The following is an 18826-nucleotide window of genomic DNA, read 5'->3' on the forward strand; positions in this document are numbered from 1 at the left end:
AAAATTTGTTTAATTTTAGGCTTTATTCAAGTTGTTAAGCAGATGTAGGGTGAAATTTCAAGGACAGCCACTAAAAGAATAGCAATAGGATTTACACATTCCAAACCAAGAGAAGAAAAACATGAAATTGGGCAGAAGGGAAGATTTCAATCATTCAAAAGAAAGCAGAAAAGAAGGCAGAAAAACACTGTTGATAAAATGCACAAATAGTGTAAAAGTAAAATGAAGAGATAAGTACATAGAGGTTTGAATAAATTACTTCCAACTTCGTTATTATTATAATGGACAAATGGAGAACATTATGCAGTCTTTTCAATTACTTATGGAGTATTTACAGTTTTACTTGACTGTAAAGCCAGTTTCAATACATTTCAAAGAAGTAACATAAAAAAAAGAGGAAAATTTCCTAAATCTGAAAAAGAATACCGTACTTAGGTTATAAAGGCTCATCGTGTAGTGAGCTAGAGAAATGGAAAACAAAACAAACAAAAGAAGCACACCTAGAAAATTGTGGTCATATTTTAAGCCACCAAAGGTAATGATAAGTCTGATTTGTTCCATAGGAATGAGAGCTAGTTTGACATCAGCAAAGCAGCAGTACCAGAAGCAAAAAAGAAATGGAGGAATATATGGCAAGTTCTGAAGGAGCATAACTTTGTAATTAGAAATGTACAGTTAGCCAAACTATTATTTAAAACACAATAAAGACATATTGACACTTTCGTGTGCTCAGTAATATATACTACCACTATCTATAAACTGAACAAACCATCTTAGAAGACATACAGCCAGCACGCTCCTTAGAAGTGAGGACGGCAGCACTTCACCTTGCGTACTTTGGACATGTTATCAGGAAAGACCAGTTGTTATAAACGGGCATCATGTTTGGTAAAGTCGGGCATCAGCAAAAGTGAGGAAATCCTCTCAATGAGATAGCCAAAACAATGGATTCAAACCTGCCCACAATCAAGGATGGTGCAGGACTGGGCAACGTTTCGCTCTGTTATACGTAAGGTTGCCATGAGTTGGAGATGACTTGATGACAACTAGCAACAACAACATCTATAAACTCTGTATGGAAAAAAAAAAAAAAAAAAATTGGAGGCTGTACTCCAGAAAGCAGAGAAAATAATTGAAGGGAATAAAATAATAGAATCAGTAGTAAACAAAACAAAATTATGGATGAACCCCCGGAAACTATTGCCCTGAGATAATCTTTAAACCTTAAACCAAAAATATCTCCTGAAGCCGTCTTAAAACCAAACAGTATTTTAGTTTAACTAGTTAAGAAAGCTCTGCCTTGAGCATTACGTTTTTTCAAGGTTCATCTATATGGAATCAACCTGACAACAGCAACTCAAAAGATTAGCAGCAGCCTTGCGGGGCAGTGAGTCTGTGTTAAAGGGAAGGAACACCTCAGAAAAGGAGGGTGAGAATGTTGTACAGTATAATCGGTGTCACCGAATTGTACACGTGGAAACTATTGAATTGGTGTATGTTTTGCCGTGTATATTCTCAACAACAAAATATTAAAAAAAAATTGTAAAATGTAGTCAGGATTAAATTAGTGTGAATATTTATAAAAATCAATAATCTGAAACTAAAATCTCACATCATAGCAACATTAAAAAAAAGCAGAAACAAACAAGGCTGTTACCATGGAATCCATTTGATTCTGACTCACGGTGACCCCATGTGTTACAAAATAGAACTACTCCATAGAGTTTTCTTGGCTGTAATCTTTATGGAAGCAGATCGTCCGGACTTTTTTCCATGGTGACGCTGGGTGGGTTCAAACTGCCAACCTTTAGGCTATTTAGTAACTGTTTGTGCACCCAGGGACCTAAAATGGGAAAAGAGATTATGGGGTGAAGAGGGAGAGTAAAATTTTGTTAATGTTCTTTAGGAGACAGTAAAATTTAGCTCTAGCTATTGTTTAAAAATTGAGATTGAATATTAAAAATAGATGGATTATCATTAGATAGTGAATATAATGTGAGGTTTTGCATACTGTTATCCAAATCACCAGATCGATTATTTTCCTCTTTAGAAAAATATCATGTTTTAATATGATTGTATTCATTCATTCATTCAGCATTCATTGAATAAAAAAAGGAAGATGTGTTTATACTTCAGAATGGGTGAATGAGACCATTTAAGTGTATGAATAATTTCACCTATTTTCTTTGTATGCTGTTGGTGTGGGAGATTGGAGTCCCTGAGTCCGCCCAGAGGTGCTTCAGGAGAAAGGACTGGTGATCAACTTCCAAGAAATCAGCCGTGGAAAACTCTAAGGAGGGACAGTTCTACCCCGACACACGTGGGATTGCCATGAGTCAGAGCCAACCCAGTGGCACCTGGTACTGACGTGGGACACTCCTGTGATGACTGGGCGGAAGGAAGAGGGCACAGCTGGTGGTTGGTGCTGTTTAAGTCATGGTGCTCCCACCCACACCACAATGAGAAACAGTTCAGAAATGAAACGCTTATCGCAATGTAAAGAAAGAGGTGAGGCTTCATCAGCTGGATAAACTGGTTCCCAAACCCAGGTTTCTTCATGTTCAGGTGAAAAAGAGGAAACATCATTTGGGAAAAATAAATCATTGCCTAGTTCCCAAGTGATTACTGCTACAAAAAAAAAAAAAAGAAAAATGAGAAAATTTACGGATGGAAAAATTGTATGTATTCCTCCCAGTGTTAGAAATTTATGACTGACCCAAAAGAGTTCTTCATGTGGAGAGATCCATGTGGTGATGACCCAGGGACCAGTTTCATAAACATCATTCCATTTTGTAATAACAAGTGAAAAACATACCCCCTCCCCCCGGTTACTAGTACACATGTGAAGTTTCAACAATTGTTATTGCTGTGGAGTCCAGTCATGGCGGCCCCACGTGTGCGTGGTAGAACTGCTCCGTAGGGTTTTCAGGGCTGTGGCCTCTCAGAAGCAGATCACCAGGCCGGTCTTCTGAGGCACCTCTGAGTGGGTTTGAACCACCAGCCTTCTGGCTAGTAGTTGAACACTTAACTATTTGTGCAGAGACTCCTTAACAATTGCTACTGCTGATGAATTACTAAAGTGAACATTTTAATGTGAACGATTAAAAGGTAGCTATTTCTCATATTATTTTAAATAGAATAAAATATAGGACTTTTTCCATGCATTTTTCTGTAAAAACCTGGAGATCTGTTGAGGTTAGTATAGTTGGTATATTTTATGAACTGATTTTAAGTTCTTAGTCTGAAATAAGGAGCGCTGGTGGTGCAGTGGTTAAGAGCTTGGCTGCTAAGCAAAAGGTCGGCAGTTTGAATCCACTAGCTGCTCCTTGGAAACTCTCTGGGATAGTTCTACTCTGTCCTGTAGGGTTACTACGAGTTGGAATTGACTTGACAGTAAAGGGGTTTGGTTTGGTTTTAGTCTTAAATAAATCTTATTTGGTACACATACGGAGTCAGATTTTTAAAAGAAAGGCGATATCCATGCATTGTATAATTCAACATATTCTGTGAAATTCTGGTTTCTACTTGTTGCTGAACTAAAACAGTTTACCTTCTTAGTGGCATGAGTGTTGTACAACGACATAGCTTGAAATGTTAGTAGAGGAACAGAAAAAAAACCGAACCTTTTCAGATAAGTTTATTAAAGAAATGTTTAGTTGCACCCCATGAAAATAACACTGTCTTAGTCATCTAGTGCTGCTGTAACAGAAATACCAGAAGTGAATGGCTTTAACGAAGAGAAATTTATTCTCTCGTAGTTTAGGAGGCTAGAAGTCCTAATTGAGGGTGTCAGCTCCAAGGGACTGCTTTCTTTCTCTGTCAGCTCTGGAGGAAGGCCCTTGTCATCAATCTTTCCCTGGTCTAGGAGCTCCTCAGCACAGGGACCCCAGGTCCAAAGGACATATTCCCCTCCTGGTTCTTCATTCTTGGTGGTAGGAGGTCCCCTACCTCTCTGCTCGCTTCTCTCTTTTGTATCTCAAAAGAGATTGACTCAATGTACAACTTAATCCTGTAAACTGAGTCCTGCCTCATTAACATAACTGCCTCTAATCCTGCCTCATTAATATTCTAGAAACAAACAAACAAAATACCAAACCTTTTGCTATTGAATCGATTCACACTCATAGTGACCCTACAGAACGCAGTAGAACTGCCCCATAGGGTTTCCAGGGAGTGGCTGGTGAATTTGAACTGCCAACCTTTTGGTTAACAGCCAAGCTCTTAACCACTGGATTATATAACATATAGGATAATCAAATCAGATCACAAAATGGTGGACAACAATACAATGCTGGGAATCATGGCCTAGCCAAGTTGACACACTTTTTAGGGGGACACAATGCCATGTATATATACATACACCACACCAAAAAACCAAACCTGTTGCCATCAGGTTGATTCCGGCTCGTAGCAACCCTATAGGACAGAGTAGAACTGCCCCATAAGGTTTCCAGGGAGCGGCTGGTGGATTCGAACTGCCAACATTTTAGTTAGTAACTAGCTGACCTCTTAACTACTCTGCCACCAGGGCCCCTATACACACACATACACACATGTATTTCAGGATGTATATTTTATATATATAAAAATATTTTATATATATATATCTTAAAAATCACTGGATTTTCTACTGTTGTAACAAGAATAACTGCTTTTGAATAAATGGGAGCATTTAAATGAGATGATTGTTTTATGAAAATTTCTTTGGCAGAGACCCAAGTTTTCAACACACTCTAACTATGGAAATTTAGATAATTTTTACATCAACATTGTGTTAAACAACACTGTAATAGTACAATAGAGCCACAGTGAATTACCAGAAAGTATTTATAGTAAGTTGTATTAAAACTTTCAGTATCATCTTCTAAAAATGACAGGGAGTGGCATCTGACCTCCTCTAACTTCACATGGAGGAAGGAGAATCAAGATCAACAGCCCAGTGCTGATTCCTGTGAGACGGAGGTCAGACATGCCTCCTCTTTCCATCATCTTTATCAATTCTGACACCAGCGGTCCCTCCCATGGTGCTCTCTACTTCTCTGCTGAGTTCGATAATTTCATTGCAATGGCCACACAGAACTCACAGACAATACTGATGATTATGGAGTTTATTAGGGAAATAACAAGTTAGAATTTAGGTTCAGAAGCACCCAGGAGGCACCCCACTCTGCCAGTCTCAGCCTGAAGGTGCTCACCCCTAGCTCTGTGGGTCAACAAACCTAGTTCCACCAAGTGCCCAGAGGCACCCAACTCTGCCAGCAAGCCTCCTGTCCAGAGGCACTCATCTTTCTCTCTCCGTGGGCTGGGAAGCCCACAGTGACATCTCCTCCTGGCCTCCTGCCAGTCTCCGGCTCTGCTGCCTCTGCTGCCGCCGTTTCTCTGCCACTGCTTCTTGCCATCTTCGGTGTTACGTCTCTCTCTCGGTCTCCTGGTTCCAGGAGTTTCTCAGTGCAGGAATTCCAGGTGCAAAGGCTGTGCTCCGCTCCAGGCTTTTTTTCCTTGGTGGTTGTGATATCCTCTCCTCCCAGCTTTCGTATGGCCCACTTTAAGCCTAGCAGGATGGCAGAACTGACCAATCCCTTGTTAGGGTTCCATAGACCTTTTTTGCGTGGTCCTACATAATCGCTTTGGTGGGAGTTATGAGACATCATGAGAAAGGTCTTATAAAAGCAATTTATTACACCGCACATCTGAATCCAGCCGCTATCATATTCAGTAAAAATCTTCTTTTCCCTGTATACGTTTATTATATATTCCTTGAACACTTCAAGGAAATTACTATTCTTTGTGTTTGGAAAATAGATTCCTGCTCCTTTCCCTCCATAAAATGGAAAAATTGTATTTTACGGAGGAGTCATTTACAAATCCCCTTGCCAGCAACTGACATAAAAGCACACTGAAGCCCCAAAACCACTTTTCCTTCTGGAGAAGAGAGAGTAACCTCAAAGATGCTGCATGTAGGTCAGCCAAATGCCTCATGAGAGAAAATAGCCTGCCCAAGTCAATCCTGGCTCCGCTTCTCAGTGTCAGGGAGCCAGTTCCCCAGGAATCTGCTGACTTTATTCAGGCAACTGTGTCCTAGGTGTGCAAATGGCTAATGCACTCAGCAGTTCGAGTCCATCCAGGGAAGCCTTGGAAGAAGACATGGCAATCTACTTCAGAAAACTCAGCCATTAAAAACCCTATGGAGCATAGTTCTACTCTAACAAACATTTGGTCGCCATGAGTTGGAGTTGACATGACAGCATCTGGTTGGTGCCTTGTATAATCTGTCAGAGAAAAGAGGAAGAAAGGGAGGGAGGAAGAAAAGAAAGAAGAAAGAAGGGAGGAGGAAGGAATGGAGGAAGGAAGACAAAGTGCATCTAAATTATAAAACAAAGCATGTAGACAGATTTTTTTAATAACCAGTCTCAGACAAACTTTTGGGAGCTTGTTGATTATTTGAAATACGAAAGACATGTTTTTGAAATAATATTCCGTTTACTTGTTCTTTTCTAAAGCAGTGAGTCTTTAACTTTGGAATATATTAATTATTTTATTTCAGTTGCTTTAAATTCTTCACAGAGAAAATGTTCAAATTACTGATATGTTCTGTCTAAGATGTTCTGTCTCGTGTAGCCTAAGCTTTTTGTTCAGATTCAAGTTTGGTGACTAGTGCTGTATCTAAAGGATCCCCAAACCAAAAACAAACCAAACTTGTTGCTATCGAGTTGATTCTGACTCATAGCGACCCTGTAGGACAAAGTAGAACTGCCCTGTAGGGTTTCCAAGGAGTTGCTGGTGGATTTGAACTGCCAACCTTTTGGTTAGCAACCACGCTCTTAACCACTTTGCCACCAGGGTTCTAAAGGGCCCCTAGACTGTGGTTGGACAGTCCTGGGAGAAGCCAGGCAAGGGAAACTATAGGACCACCAGCCTCCCTTTAGTCAGAACAATACCAAACGAGTTGCTTTTAAGTTGAGTCCAAATCATGGCACCCATGTGAGCAGAGTAGAACTGCTGCATAGGGTTTTTAAGGCTGTGACCTTTTGGAAACAGATCTCCAGGCTTTCTTTCAAGGTGCCTCTGGGTGGGTTTGAACTGCCAACCTTGTGGTTAGTAGTTGGGAGCTTAACGATTTGCGCTTTCCAGGGACTCTTTTAGCCAGATCATCTCTGTTTAATTCTGATTCTTATATTGGGATGCAGCAATACAAACGATTATCGTGCTTGGCTGTTAACCAAACAGAGGTTCGAGTCCACCCATGGGCACCTTGGGAGAAAGACTGGCGATCGACTTCTGAAAATGAGCCACTAAGTAGCCTGTGCAGCACAGTTCTACCCTGACACCTATGGAGTCGCCACGAGTCAGAGTCACCTCAGCAGCCATGGGATTCGTCCTGGGATGCTACATCATTTCATGTATGAGAAAGGCTTTGTTGGGTAGAAGTGTCTGAAGAACTACTGCTGCACCTATTTCTCCTCTGATTTTTATTCCACGGAATTGGACAGTCTCGACAAATCTAGAGATGTTGCCTTCTTCCAATGCCAAAACGTTATCTTCTTTCAATTTGCAAATTCTCAACTGTGAGTTCACAATTTTGAATTTGTGAAAAACGTATGAGTGTGGTAGATTGTTGAATTTTTCTGACATGCCTTGGGGAAGCAGGAGCAAGGATATCTTCTGAAATGAATGCTTCATGGTGATCTTTTCTTACTATCGAGAATCTCTTTTCTCTCTTTCTGCCTTTTTGGCTTCCCACTATCAAATATGTACCTTATGCCTGGCCTGGAAAATTAAGACTATGTACTTTTCATTTTTTTTCCTGTTATGATGAATGGGGTTGTTTAAGTGGTTTAAGCTCAGGGTACGTCAGGGTTGAAATATAACTTAGTTATGGAGATTTTAGAAAATCGTACAGGCGACTCTCCAGCTTGTGGTCAAATAAATTCAATAAACATTTATCAAGTGTCTACCACGCGCCAGGCACTGTGATGGAAGCTGAGGAAATAAAGGTAAATAGTGGTTCTTCAGGAAAACATGCTGATCCTGTAGGGGAACCACAACAGTTCATCAGTGTCACAAGCTGTAGATTTAAAACTACCCCCATTGTTTAGAATCTGTTCCTTTTGCTGAATATAAGTTTTCAGTAGCCATGTGTGAATAATAATTGGGATAATTAAAATCTGCCTTTTAAACAGGCCTGAATCCTTTTAGAGTATGCAGGCAGAACAATCATTGAGAACAGCTGGAACGATTCTCATTCCAGAGCCTTAATTTCATTTTGGGGTGTGAGGTTGGGCCCATAGAGTCACACAGTTTTTAAAACAATGATGGAATAACTTAATAGATTGATTTTTTTCAGTTGCCACCCAGGAAAAGAACTAAGTTTCAAAGCTAGGCATTTGGACATATAACTAAACGAACAAACAAAATAAAACTGAAAGATTAAATTTTTATGTCCTCCTTAAAAACCAAACCAAACCCACTGCCATTGAGTTGATTCCAAGTCATAGCGACCCTATAAGGACAGAGTAGAACTGCCCCATAGAGTTCCCAAGGAGCGCCTGGTGGATTTGAACTGCAGACCTTTTTGGTTAGCAGCCATAACTCTTAACCACTATGCCACCAGGGTTTCTGAATGTGCTTCTTAAGTAAAAGTATTTAAACCATAGCCTTTATTTGTTTTAGGTGATTTCAGAGTTTGTTGATAAAGACCATTTGTGTCAGAGTAGAACTGTGCACCGCTGGATTTTCAATGACCGTGATCTTTTTGAAGTAGATCGACAGACAAGCCTTTCTTCTGATAGAGCTTACCCGTTCGCCCCATCTAGAAACTCCTGTCAGCAAGGATGTATCAGCTAAACCTGCGCCTTTTAGATTGCAGCTTTTGGAACAAGCTATATTATAGTTGAAATGTTTTTCAGAAATAGGTTAAGCATTTCACAATTTCTGTGATCTAAAAAAGGAAACACTGTGAATCTAACTCCACTCAAGAGAACTTGAGGTGTTATTTTAATTATAGGAGCAATGATTGTTTTAGAAGCAACCTACTTAAAAAAAATGTTCAAGTAATGGGTGTTGATTTGCTATACCCCAGCCCCAAAGTTAAAGGCAAATTGTTGTTTTAGATATGTGTTACCATCTGATTTACTATGAAAGAAACCAAAGACAATTTACTATGAAAGAAACTCTTAAGCAACTCTGGCTCCAGGTCTGTCTGTTAAATGTGTCACTGTACATAAAGGAAATAATTCATTCTATATGTAAAAACAAAAGTATTTAACTTTGGACTCTGCTGATGGCTGGGCATAAATGCTCTGCATGTGTGAGATAAATAAATAAGCCAAGAACTTGGAATAATATTCTCTTTCTGACTTTGATCTGGCAAAGATAGACTGTATATTATCACAAATAATGAGCACCTTCTGCGTTTGTTTGTTGGCCATATCCTCCACCCCCCCCCATAAGGTACCTCACAAGTACTCTATACCGGTCCTCTTCCACATGTTACTGTTAAAAAATTAGCATAGTGTGAGATATTTTCATAATTTCAGTTAGAGATTAGTGAAAATAATAACTGCTTGTATTCACAGACCCCTAAAATATATCTGGACCCCATATTAAGAACCTCTGAACTATGGTTCACTTTTTCAAGTTGAATGGAAATCTGTTAGAAAACTCTGTTGGACTAATGAATCTTTATGTCAGTTTAGGGAAAACTGATATCGTAAATGTTCTATTTACAAATATGGATTTGTCTTCATTTATATTGTTTTTTTTTTAATGCTTTTCAATAAAATTTTATATAATGATCATCATAAATATCTTGCAGCATTTTGTGAGATTCATTCGTAGGTACTTTACATGCTTTGTTACTATTTGATTTTCCCTTTATTTATTTTCTAACTCTGGTTAGGCTTTTGAAATGCAATCAATCTTTGTATATTGAGTGAATAGATAGTTATTTTTGGATTTTCTACCTATGCAGTCATAGTATCCTGGAATGATGACAGTAGCTTTTTCTTCTTTTCTAATTCTTGTACTTTTTTTTTTTTAATCTTCTGTGCACTGATTAGAACTGTCATTGCAGAATTGGATGGAAGCAGTGATGCCTTTGTCTTCTTTTTGATTGTAGGAAATGCTTTCAGTATTTCCCCTTGAGCAGTAGTGTACTGTGGTCAGTTTTTACCAGTTCACAAGAGCCGATCATTAACATTTTATGAATTTTGCAAGGCAATTGTTAATACACAGACATTATTAAAAATTGAGTCATACATATTTTTATAATTAAGTAAATTATATTTAAAAACAAAGGTAATAAATTCTCAAAACTCATCACTTACTACTTATTTTAAAACATATGACAATTATCTATACTCTTGAGGTTATTTGGAGCCCTGGTGGCCCAGTAGTTAAGAGCTATGGCTGTTGACCAAAGGTTGGCAGTTTGAATCCACCAGCCACTCTTGGTAACCCTATGGGGCAGTTGTACTCTGTCTTCTAGGGTCACTATGAGTTGGATCAACTTGATAGCAACCGTTTTGTTGGCTTTGAGGTTACTTACGCATATTGTTTCTGCATGGTTTAAATGCTATGTAAAGGTCTGATACTGTGTATCTCTTTCAAACTCTAGTTCAGTGACACCATGCTGATAGTTTGAAATTGGCCATGGTAGGAGTATTTGCACCATGGAAAATGATAAATGCTACAAATCAAGGCTTCTTTTTTTTTTTCCTCTGGGAGACCTGTGGTTAAACATTTGCTAGTACACCTGATTAAGACTGATGTTTGTTTGCTACAAGTTCTAGTACACCCATGCCTCACTTATCAACATGATTATGTTCCAAAGACCAGGTCATTATGCAAAAATTGGAGTCATGAGAAAAAGGAGAATGACCACATCAGATCACAAAATGAAAGATGATCACATCATTACATAACTCCCAAATTGCATCATTACATAATTGCCAAATCACTAAAAATCATGGCCCAGCCAAGTTGACACATAACCTTAACCATCACAGCCAGCTTTATTCTTGCCCTGCACCTCAGCATTCGTTACTGTCAGATGTACATTGTTAAGGTGCAAAAGAGTCAGATTGCAGATTTTTTTACTATTGTAAATGTGAAAGGTAGGATAATAAGATGGTCAATAAGTGAGGAGTAGGTGTATTTTCTTAGCCGATTAATTAAAAAGGAAAGAAGGAAAGAAGCAAGGAGGAAAGGAAGGATAGAAGGACGTACAGAGGCAAAGAGGAAAGGAAAGATGGAAGTACAGAGGCAAGGATGGAAGGAAGGATAGAAGGAAGTACAGAGGCAAGAATTGAAGGAAGGATAGAAGGAAGTACAGAGGTAAGGAGGAAAGGAAGGATAGAAGGAAGGACAGAGGCAAGGATGGAAGGAAGAATAGAAGGAAGTACAGAGGCAAGGAGGAAGGGAAGGATTGAAGGAAGTAAAGAGGCAAGGAGGAAGGGAAGGATTGAAGGAAGTAAAGAGGCAAGGATGGAAGGAAGGATAGAAGGAAGTACAGAGGTAAGGAGGAAAGGAAGGATTGAAGGAAGGACAGAGGGAAGGATGGAAGGAAGGAAGGGAAGAAAGAAGTCATTGAGTAAATTACTTTTTCTAAAGAAAAGACGGAAGAAAGGAACACTTTAATTGGTGTGTAACAGGAATGTGTTCTTTTTCTCCTGGCAGGTGATTGTGATGATCCGCTGGCATCTTCATTGCCCTGGGAATCCTTCAGCAGCTCTTCAGAGTTGTCAAGCAGCCATGGGCCTGGGTTTGCCAGGCTTAATCGAAGAGATGGTGAGTTTGCTGTTGTCTTCTTGTTAATCCAGTGTGATTCTCGTTCAGAGAGAATTATTTACATTCCATAAGTATTAATTTCATTTGTATTAGTTTAAGCCCTATAGTTAAAAAATTAGTTAAATTGCATTCTAATGATACTGAGGAACACGGGTTCATTGTATTTTCATTTGCTGGCTTTCTATTTATTATCAATTACCTGTTTTTATGTGGTTTTGATATTTTCCCTTTCTACTGATTTTCTGGAAATCCTCGTACAGGATTCCAAAGCAGAGGAGAATTATTGGAGGCTATAGATTATTATCTATAGAAGAATGGGAATTCCAGAACACTTTATTGTGCTCATGTAAAATCTGTACATAGGCCAAGAAGCAGTAATTCCAAAAGAACAAGGGATACTGAGTGGTTTAAAATCAGGAAAGGTGTGCATCAGGGCTGCATCCTTTTACCACACTTATTCAATATGTGTGTTGAACAAATAATTTGAGAAGCAGGACTATATGAAGAAGAATGTGACATCAGGATTGGTGGAAGACTTACTAACAACCGATGATATGCAGATGACACAACCTTGCTTGCTGAAAGCAAAGAGGACTTGAAGCACTTACTGATGAAGAACAAAGACCACAGCCTTTAGTATGGATTACACCTCAACATAAAGAAAACAAAAATCCTCACAACTGGACCAATAAGCAACATCATAATAAATGGAGACAAGATGGAAGTTGTTGAGGATTTCATTTTACTTGGGTCCACAATCAACACCCATGGAAGCCACAGTCAAGGAATCAAAAGACGTATTGCACTGGAAAAAATTGTTGCAAGAGACCTCTTTGAAGTTGCAAATAGCAAAGATGTCACTTTAAGGACTAAGGTGCAGCTGATTCAAGCCATAGCGTTTTCAATTGCCTCATATGCGTGAGAAAGTTGGACAATGAATACGGAAGACTGAAGAAGAGTTGTTTCCTTTGAATTATGGTGTTGGCAAAGAATATTGAATATACCATGGACTGCCAGAAGAATGAACAGATGTGTCTTGGAAGAAGTACAGCCAGAATGCTCCTTAGAAGCAAGGATGGTGAGACTGTCTCAGGTTTTCAGGGGGGACCAGTACCTGGAGAAGGACATCATGCTTGGTAGAGGTGAACAAAAAAGAAGATCCTCAACGAGATGGACTGACACAGTGGCTGCAACAGTGGACTGAAACAGCAACTATTGTGAGGGTGATGCAGGACTGGACAGTGTTTTGTTCTGTTGTACATAGTGTCACTATGAATCGGAACTGACTCCGTGGCACCTAACGACAAAGTAGATTATTATCAGTATTTATCATCTTTTATTAGTGTAAGAACAGGTCATAGAAGGGTGATTAGTCAAGTGAGCTTACCACGAATAACTAAACTAAGAAATAAATGAACCAGTGTCATGACCATGGGCAGAAACTTAGACATGCTACCACATAGCACCTCTGTGATGTGAAAATACCATGGGTAGTGATGTGAACATGACTACTGGCCCAGGACGTGGGAGGAGACCAGGGCAAGGCCACTGTTAAAAACAAGGATTCTCATCCTACCAGTTGGAAGGGAGCTAGTGATTTCCTTTTTGGATGTGTATTAATGAGTTCAAAGTGCTTTTTCTATCTTGCAAGGGATAGTTCAGTGGGTTAAGCAGGTTAATATACTTAAAAACAAGTGTTTTACTCCCCTTTTCAGTGAACAGATTAATTTTTCTATGAAAGACTAAGTAATTCAGAAGTTATAATTTAAAATTAATTGTATCCCCTGTAAATATATTGCTGTAAATACTGGAGATTTTACTATGAAATTGAGTGGCTTTTCCTCCTGTATATAGTATTTCCAAAATCAGAGTTTAAGTATAACTTGAATTTTACTGTGTCAGTTAAAAATCAAATGTAGGTACCTAGTAAGTGATCAAATAGATTGGGAGAGATGTCATAGCACCAGCATGGAAATGCAGTGAGCCTGAGGTGGAAGAACCCATCCATTACTTGCCCACCTACAAGTTCTTTCCATGAAGATACACTTTGTGGCCTGACAGTCACTCTGAAACCATCGTTCGTGTTCATTTCTAGCATCCCAGCAAATATATACTGTCATTGAAACTGGATTTCAGCTAATAATTAAATTATCAAATTAATCATTTTTGGTTTGGGAGTCACTTTAAGACTAGCTTAGCATCTCAACTGTCTAGTGATTGCCAAAATAGTGTAAAAACTAAATAGGTGCTGTATTTAATTAGTGGGTTTATATATTGTGTTTCTGACTTGCATGGCTGGAATCTTCTAATGATTTTTTTAAATTGGCCTCCACTCCTCTCAGTAGTGAGGCTCTGGAAAGTTTATAAGCACTGGAAGGAGAAATCCCTAAGTATAAGATTGATTTCCCCCTCTTGTCTGTCAGTTTGTCATACTGTGGGGGCTTGTGTGTTGCTGTGATGCTGGAAGCTATGCCACCAGTATTCAGATACCAGCAGGGTCACCCATGGAGCACAGATTTCAGCTGAGCTTCCAGGCTAAGACAGACTAGGAAGAAGGACCTGGCAGTCTACTTCTGAAAAGCATTAGTCAGTGAAAACCTTATGAATAGCAGCGAAACATTGTCTGATATAGTGCTGGAAGGTGAAGCACCCCAGGTTGGAAGGCACTCAAAAGATGACTGGGGAAGAGCTGCCTCCTCAAAGGAGAGTCGACCTTAATGACGTGGATGAGTCAAGCTTTCGAGACCTTTGTTTGCTGATGCGGCATGACTCAAAATGAGAAGAAACAGCTGCAAACATCCATTAATAATTGGAACCTGGAATGTACAAAGTATAAATCTAGGAAAATTGGAAATTGTCAAAAATGAAATAGAATGCATAAACATCGACATCCTAGGCATTAGTGAGCTGAAATGGACTGGTATTGGCCATTTTGAATTGGACAATCATATAGTCTACTATGCTGGGAATGAGAGCTCGAAGAGGAATGGTGCTGCATTCATCGTCAAAAAGAACATTTCAAGATCTATCCTGAAGTACAAGGCTGTCAGTGATAGGGTAATATCCATACGCCTACAAGGAAGACCAGTTAATACCACTACTATTCAAATTTACAAACCACCACTAGGGCCAAAGATGAAGAAACAGAAGATTTTTATCAGCTGGTGCAGTCTGAAATTGATTGAACATGCAGTCAAGATGCATTGATAATTACTGGCAATTGGAATGCGAAAGTTGGAAACGAAGAAGGATCAGTAGTTGGAAAATATGGCCTTGGTGGTAGAAACAATGCTGGAGATTGAATGATAGAATTTTGTAAGACCAACGACTTCTCATTGCAAATCCCTTCTTTCACCAACATAAACGGTGACTATACACATGGTATACAGATGGACCTCGCCAGATGGAACACACAGAAATCAGATTGACTACATCTGTGGAAAGAGATGATGGAAAACTCAATATCATCAGTCAGAACAAGGCCCGGGGCCGACTGTGGAACAGACCATCAATTGCTCATATGCAAGTTCAAGCTGAAACTGAAGAAAATCAGAACAAGTCCACGAGAGCCAAAATATGACCTCGAGTATATCCCACCTGAATTTAGGGACCATCTCAAGAATAGATTTGACGCATTGAACAGTAGTGACCGCAGACCAGACAAGTTGTGGAATGACATCAAGGACATCGTCCATGAAGAAAGCAAAAGGTCACTGAAAAGACAGGAAACAAAGAAAAGATTAAGGTGGATGTCAGAGGAGACTCTGAAACTTGCTCTTGAGCATCGAGCAGCAAAAGCAAAAGGAAGAATTGATGAAGTAAAAGAAATGAACAGAAGATTTCAAAGGGCCTCTTGAGAAGACAAAGTAAAGTATTATAATGACAGGTGCAAAGAGCTGGAGATGGAAAACCAAAAGGGAAGAAAACGCTCGGTGTTTCTCAAGCTGAAAGAACTGAAGAAAAAATTCAAGCCTCAAGTTGCAATAGTGAAGGATTCCATGGGGAAAATATTAAATGACGCAGGAAGCATCAAAAGAAGATGGAAGGAATACACAGAGTCATTATACCAAAAAAAATTAGTTGATATTCAACCATTTCAAGAGGTGCCATATGATCAGGAACTGATGGTACTGAAGGAAGAAGTCCAAGCTTCTCTGAAGGCATTGGTGAAAAACAAGGCTCCAGGAGTTGATGGAATATCAATTGAGATGTTTCAACAAACAGATGCACAACTGGTGGTGCTCACTCATCTATGCCAAGAAATATGGAAGACAGCTTCCTGGCCAACTGACTGGAAGAGATCCATATTTATGCCTATTCCCAAAAAGGTGATCCAACCAAATGTGGAAATCATAGACCAATATCATTAATATCACACGCAAGCAAAATTCTGCTGAAGATCATTCAAAAATGGCTGCAGCAGTATATGGACAGGGAACTGCCAGAAATTCATGCTGGTTTCAGAAGAGGACGTGGAACCGGGGATATCATTGCTGATGTCAGATGGATCCTGGCTGAAAGCAGAGAATACCAGAAGGCTGTTTACCTGTGTTGTATTGACTATCCAAAGGCATTCGACTGTGTGGATCATAACAAACTATGGATAACACTGTGAAGAATGGAAATTCCAGAACACTTAATTGTGCTCATGAGGAACCTTTACATAGATCAAGAGGCAGTTGTTTGGACAGCACAAGGGGATACTGATTGGTTAAAGTCAGGAAAGGTGTGCGTCAGTGTTGTATTCTTTCACCATACCTATTTGATCTGTACACTGAGCAAATAATACCAGAAGCTGGACTATATGAAGAAGAACGGGGCATCAGGATTGGAGGAAGACTCATTAACAACCTGCGTTATGTAGATGACACAACCTTGCTTGCTGAAAGTGAAGAGGACCTGAAGCACTTACTAATGAAGATCAAAGACCACAGCCTTCAGTATGGACTGCACCTCAACATAAAGAAAACAAAAATCCTCACAACTGGACTAATGAGCAACATCATGATAAATGGAGAAAAGATTGAAGTTGTCAAGGATTTCATTTTACTTGGATCCACAACCAACAGCCGTGAAAGCAGCAGTCAAGAAATCAAAAGACGCATTGCATTGGGCAAATCTGCTGCAAAGGACCTCTTCAAAGTGTTGAAGAGCAAAGATGTCACCCTGAAGACTACAGTGCGCCTGACCCAAGGCATGCTATTTTCAATTGCATCATATGCATGTGAAAGCTGGACAATGAATAAGGAAGACTGAAGAAGAGTTGACGGCTTTGAATTGTGGTGTTGGCGAAGAATATTGACTATACCATGGACTGCCAAAAGAATGAACAAATCTGTCTTGGAAGAAGTGCAGCCAGAATGCTCCTTAGAGGCAAGGATGGTGAGACTGAGTCTTACATACTTTGGACATGTTGTCAGGAGGGATCAGTCCCCGGAGAAGGACATCATGCTTGGCGGAATAGAGGGTCAGCAGAAAAGAGGAAGACCCTTAATGAGGTGCATTGACACAGTGGCTGCAACAATGAGCTCAGGCATAACAACGATTGTGAGGATTGCGCAGGACCAGGCAGTGTTTCGTTCTGTTGTGCATAGGGTTGCTATGAGTGAGAACCGACTCGACAGCACCTAACGACAGCAACAAGTTTGATTTATTTCCAACACATTTAATTTAGAAAATGAATAACTCAGAATCTGATAAGCAGTCATTATGAAATGGTTGTGCCAAGTTCATCTCCTTCAGCAGGACTACTCTTTTTGCATATTTAAACTAATTTTCGAAAGAGGGTGAAAATCCTCTGATGCAGTTTCTGCTTTGTTTTGGTACATGCATTTCACTAAATGTTCTTTGACGTTACTGTCGGATTTCATACCCATTTTTAAAGCATGGGGCAGATAACAGGTTATCAGTGCATATTTCTTTAGAAGGATTATCTGTGTGCATTTTCTGTTAAAAGCCAACATCCAGAGTCATCGCTAGTGTTTCCTTTGGCTTTGTAAATGTTGGTGAACATATTCATTGACTTCGATTTAGGCTATTAAATATGGACGATTATAATGATGATTCCTCATATACAGTTGTTTTAGCTTTTTTTTAAAAATTCTGCATCTGACCTAGAGATGGAAAAAATCACACTAGACCACATGATTATATGGTCACAATGTCTTTGGTCTGTGAGATGTTGGAGATGTTAAAGAAGGTGACCTCTCTTACCTCTCTAGTTTCTCATTTTGCCCAGAAGTCACTGAGCTTCCAGAATTTTTCCTAAGGATGAGACGTGTTCTAAATATCAAAGCTTCTGTGAAGAATTTTATATGTAATAAGTGATCACTGCATCCTTACTGGTACAGAAAGATGATAAGAGAATAGTCTATATATAATTTTAGATTATGTACATATATGAATTTTAGACACTTTATAATTTCACCAAAACCAACTAATTTAAGATTTAAGGTATTTTATGATTTGAAAGTATTTTACTGATTCAGCGCAGCAACCGTTTATGTTTTTATCCATCTTTTTATTTAAATTCATTCCATGTTTTATATTTTCTACTTATTTTATGTTTCATTCTCTTGTACATGGGGTCACTATGAGTTGGAACTGATTTGACAGCACCTAACAGCATTTATTTTATGTATTTTTACTTATGCATTTTATTTGCATATTCTATGTTTTCTGTCAATTTATAAAAATTAATGAAATAGGTTTTAGAAAAGCAGTTGTAGTAAGTAGGAAAAAGAGGCCTATGAAGGACACTGAGTCAGAGGATGGGCAATCCTGGCACTTCTGGGTGCACAAGAGTCGTGTGGGAAGGCAGGACCCAAGGGGCTCTATGAATCATGACTCCTGATCTTGTCACCACATTTTTGCTAGTGTTTTCTAGAAGCTCCTGTCTTAGTTTTCTAGTGCTTCTATAATAGAAATACCACAAGTGGGTGGCTTTCAGAGACAGAAATTTATTTTCTCACAGTTTAGGAGGCTAGTGGTCCAAATTCAGGGCACCACCCCTAGGGGAAAGCGTTCTCTCTTTGTAGGC

At 39.2% G+C, this 18826-nt stretch overlaps 1 protein-coding gene across 2 annotated transcripts in view; it reads left to right on the forward strand.

Annotated features, from left to right (window-relative positions):
* The window catches only part of LOC100664503 (contactin-associated protein-like 3), a 361706-nt gene that overhangs the window by 28980 nt on the left and 313900 nt on the right, over window positions 1–18826 (forward strand). The window contains exon 2 of one of the 2 annotated variants that reach the window (XM_064291046.1): window positions 11677–11787. In XM_064291046.1, the coding sequence (XP_064147116.1) occupies window positions 11677–11787 (111 nt within the window). Of the gene's footprint in view, window positions 1–11123; window positions 11788–18826 lie in introns of those variants that run through there. The other variant, XM_064291044.1, reaches the window with a different exon arrangement.

This window comes from Loxodonta africana, chromosome 9, assembly GCF_030014295.1.
Source record: "Loxodonta africana isolate mLoxAfr1 chromosome 9, mLoxAfr1.hap2, whole genome shotgun sequence".
In the NCBI taxonomy this organism is placed as follows: Eukaryota; Metazoa; Chordata; class Mammalia; order Proboscidea; family Elephantidae; genus Loxodonta; species Loxodonta africana.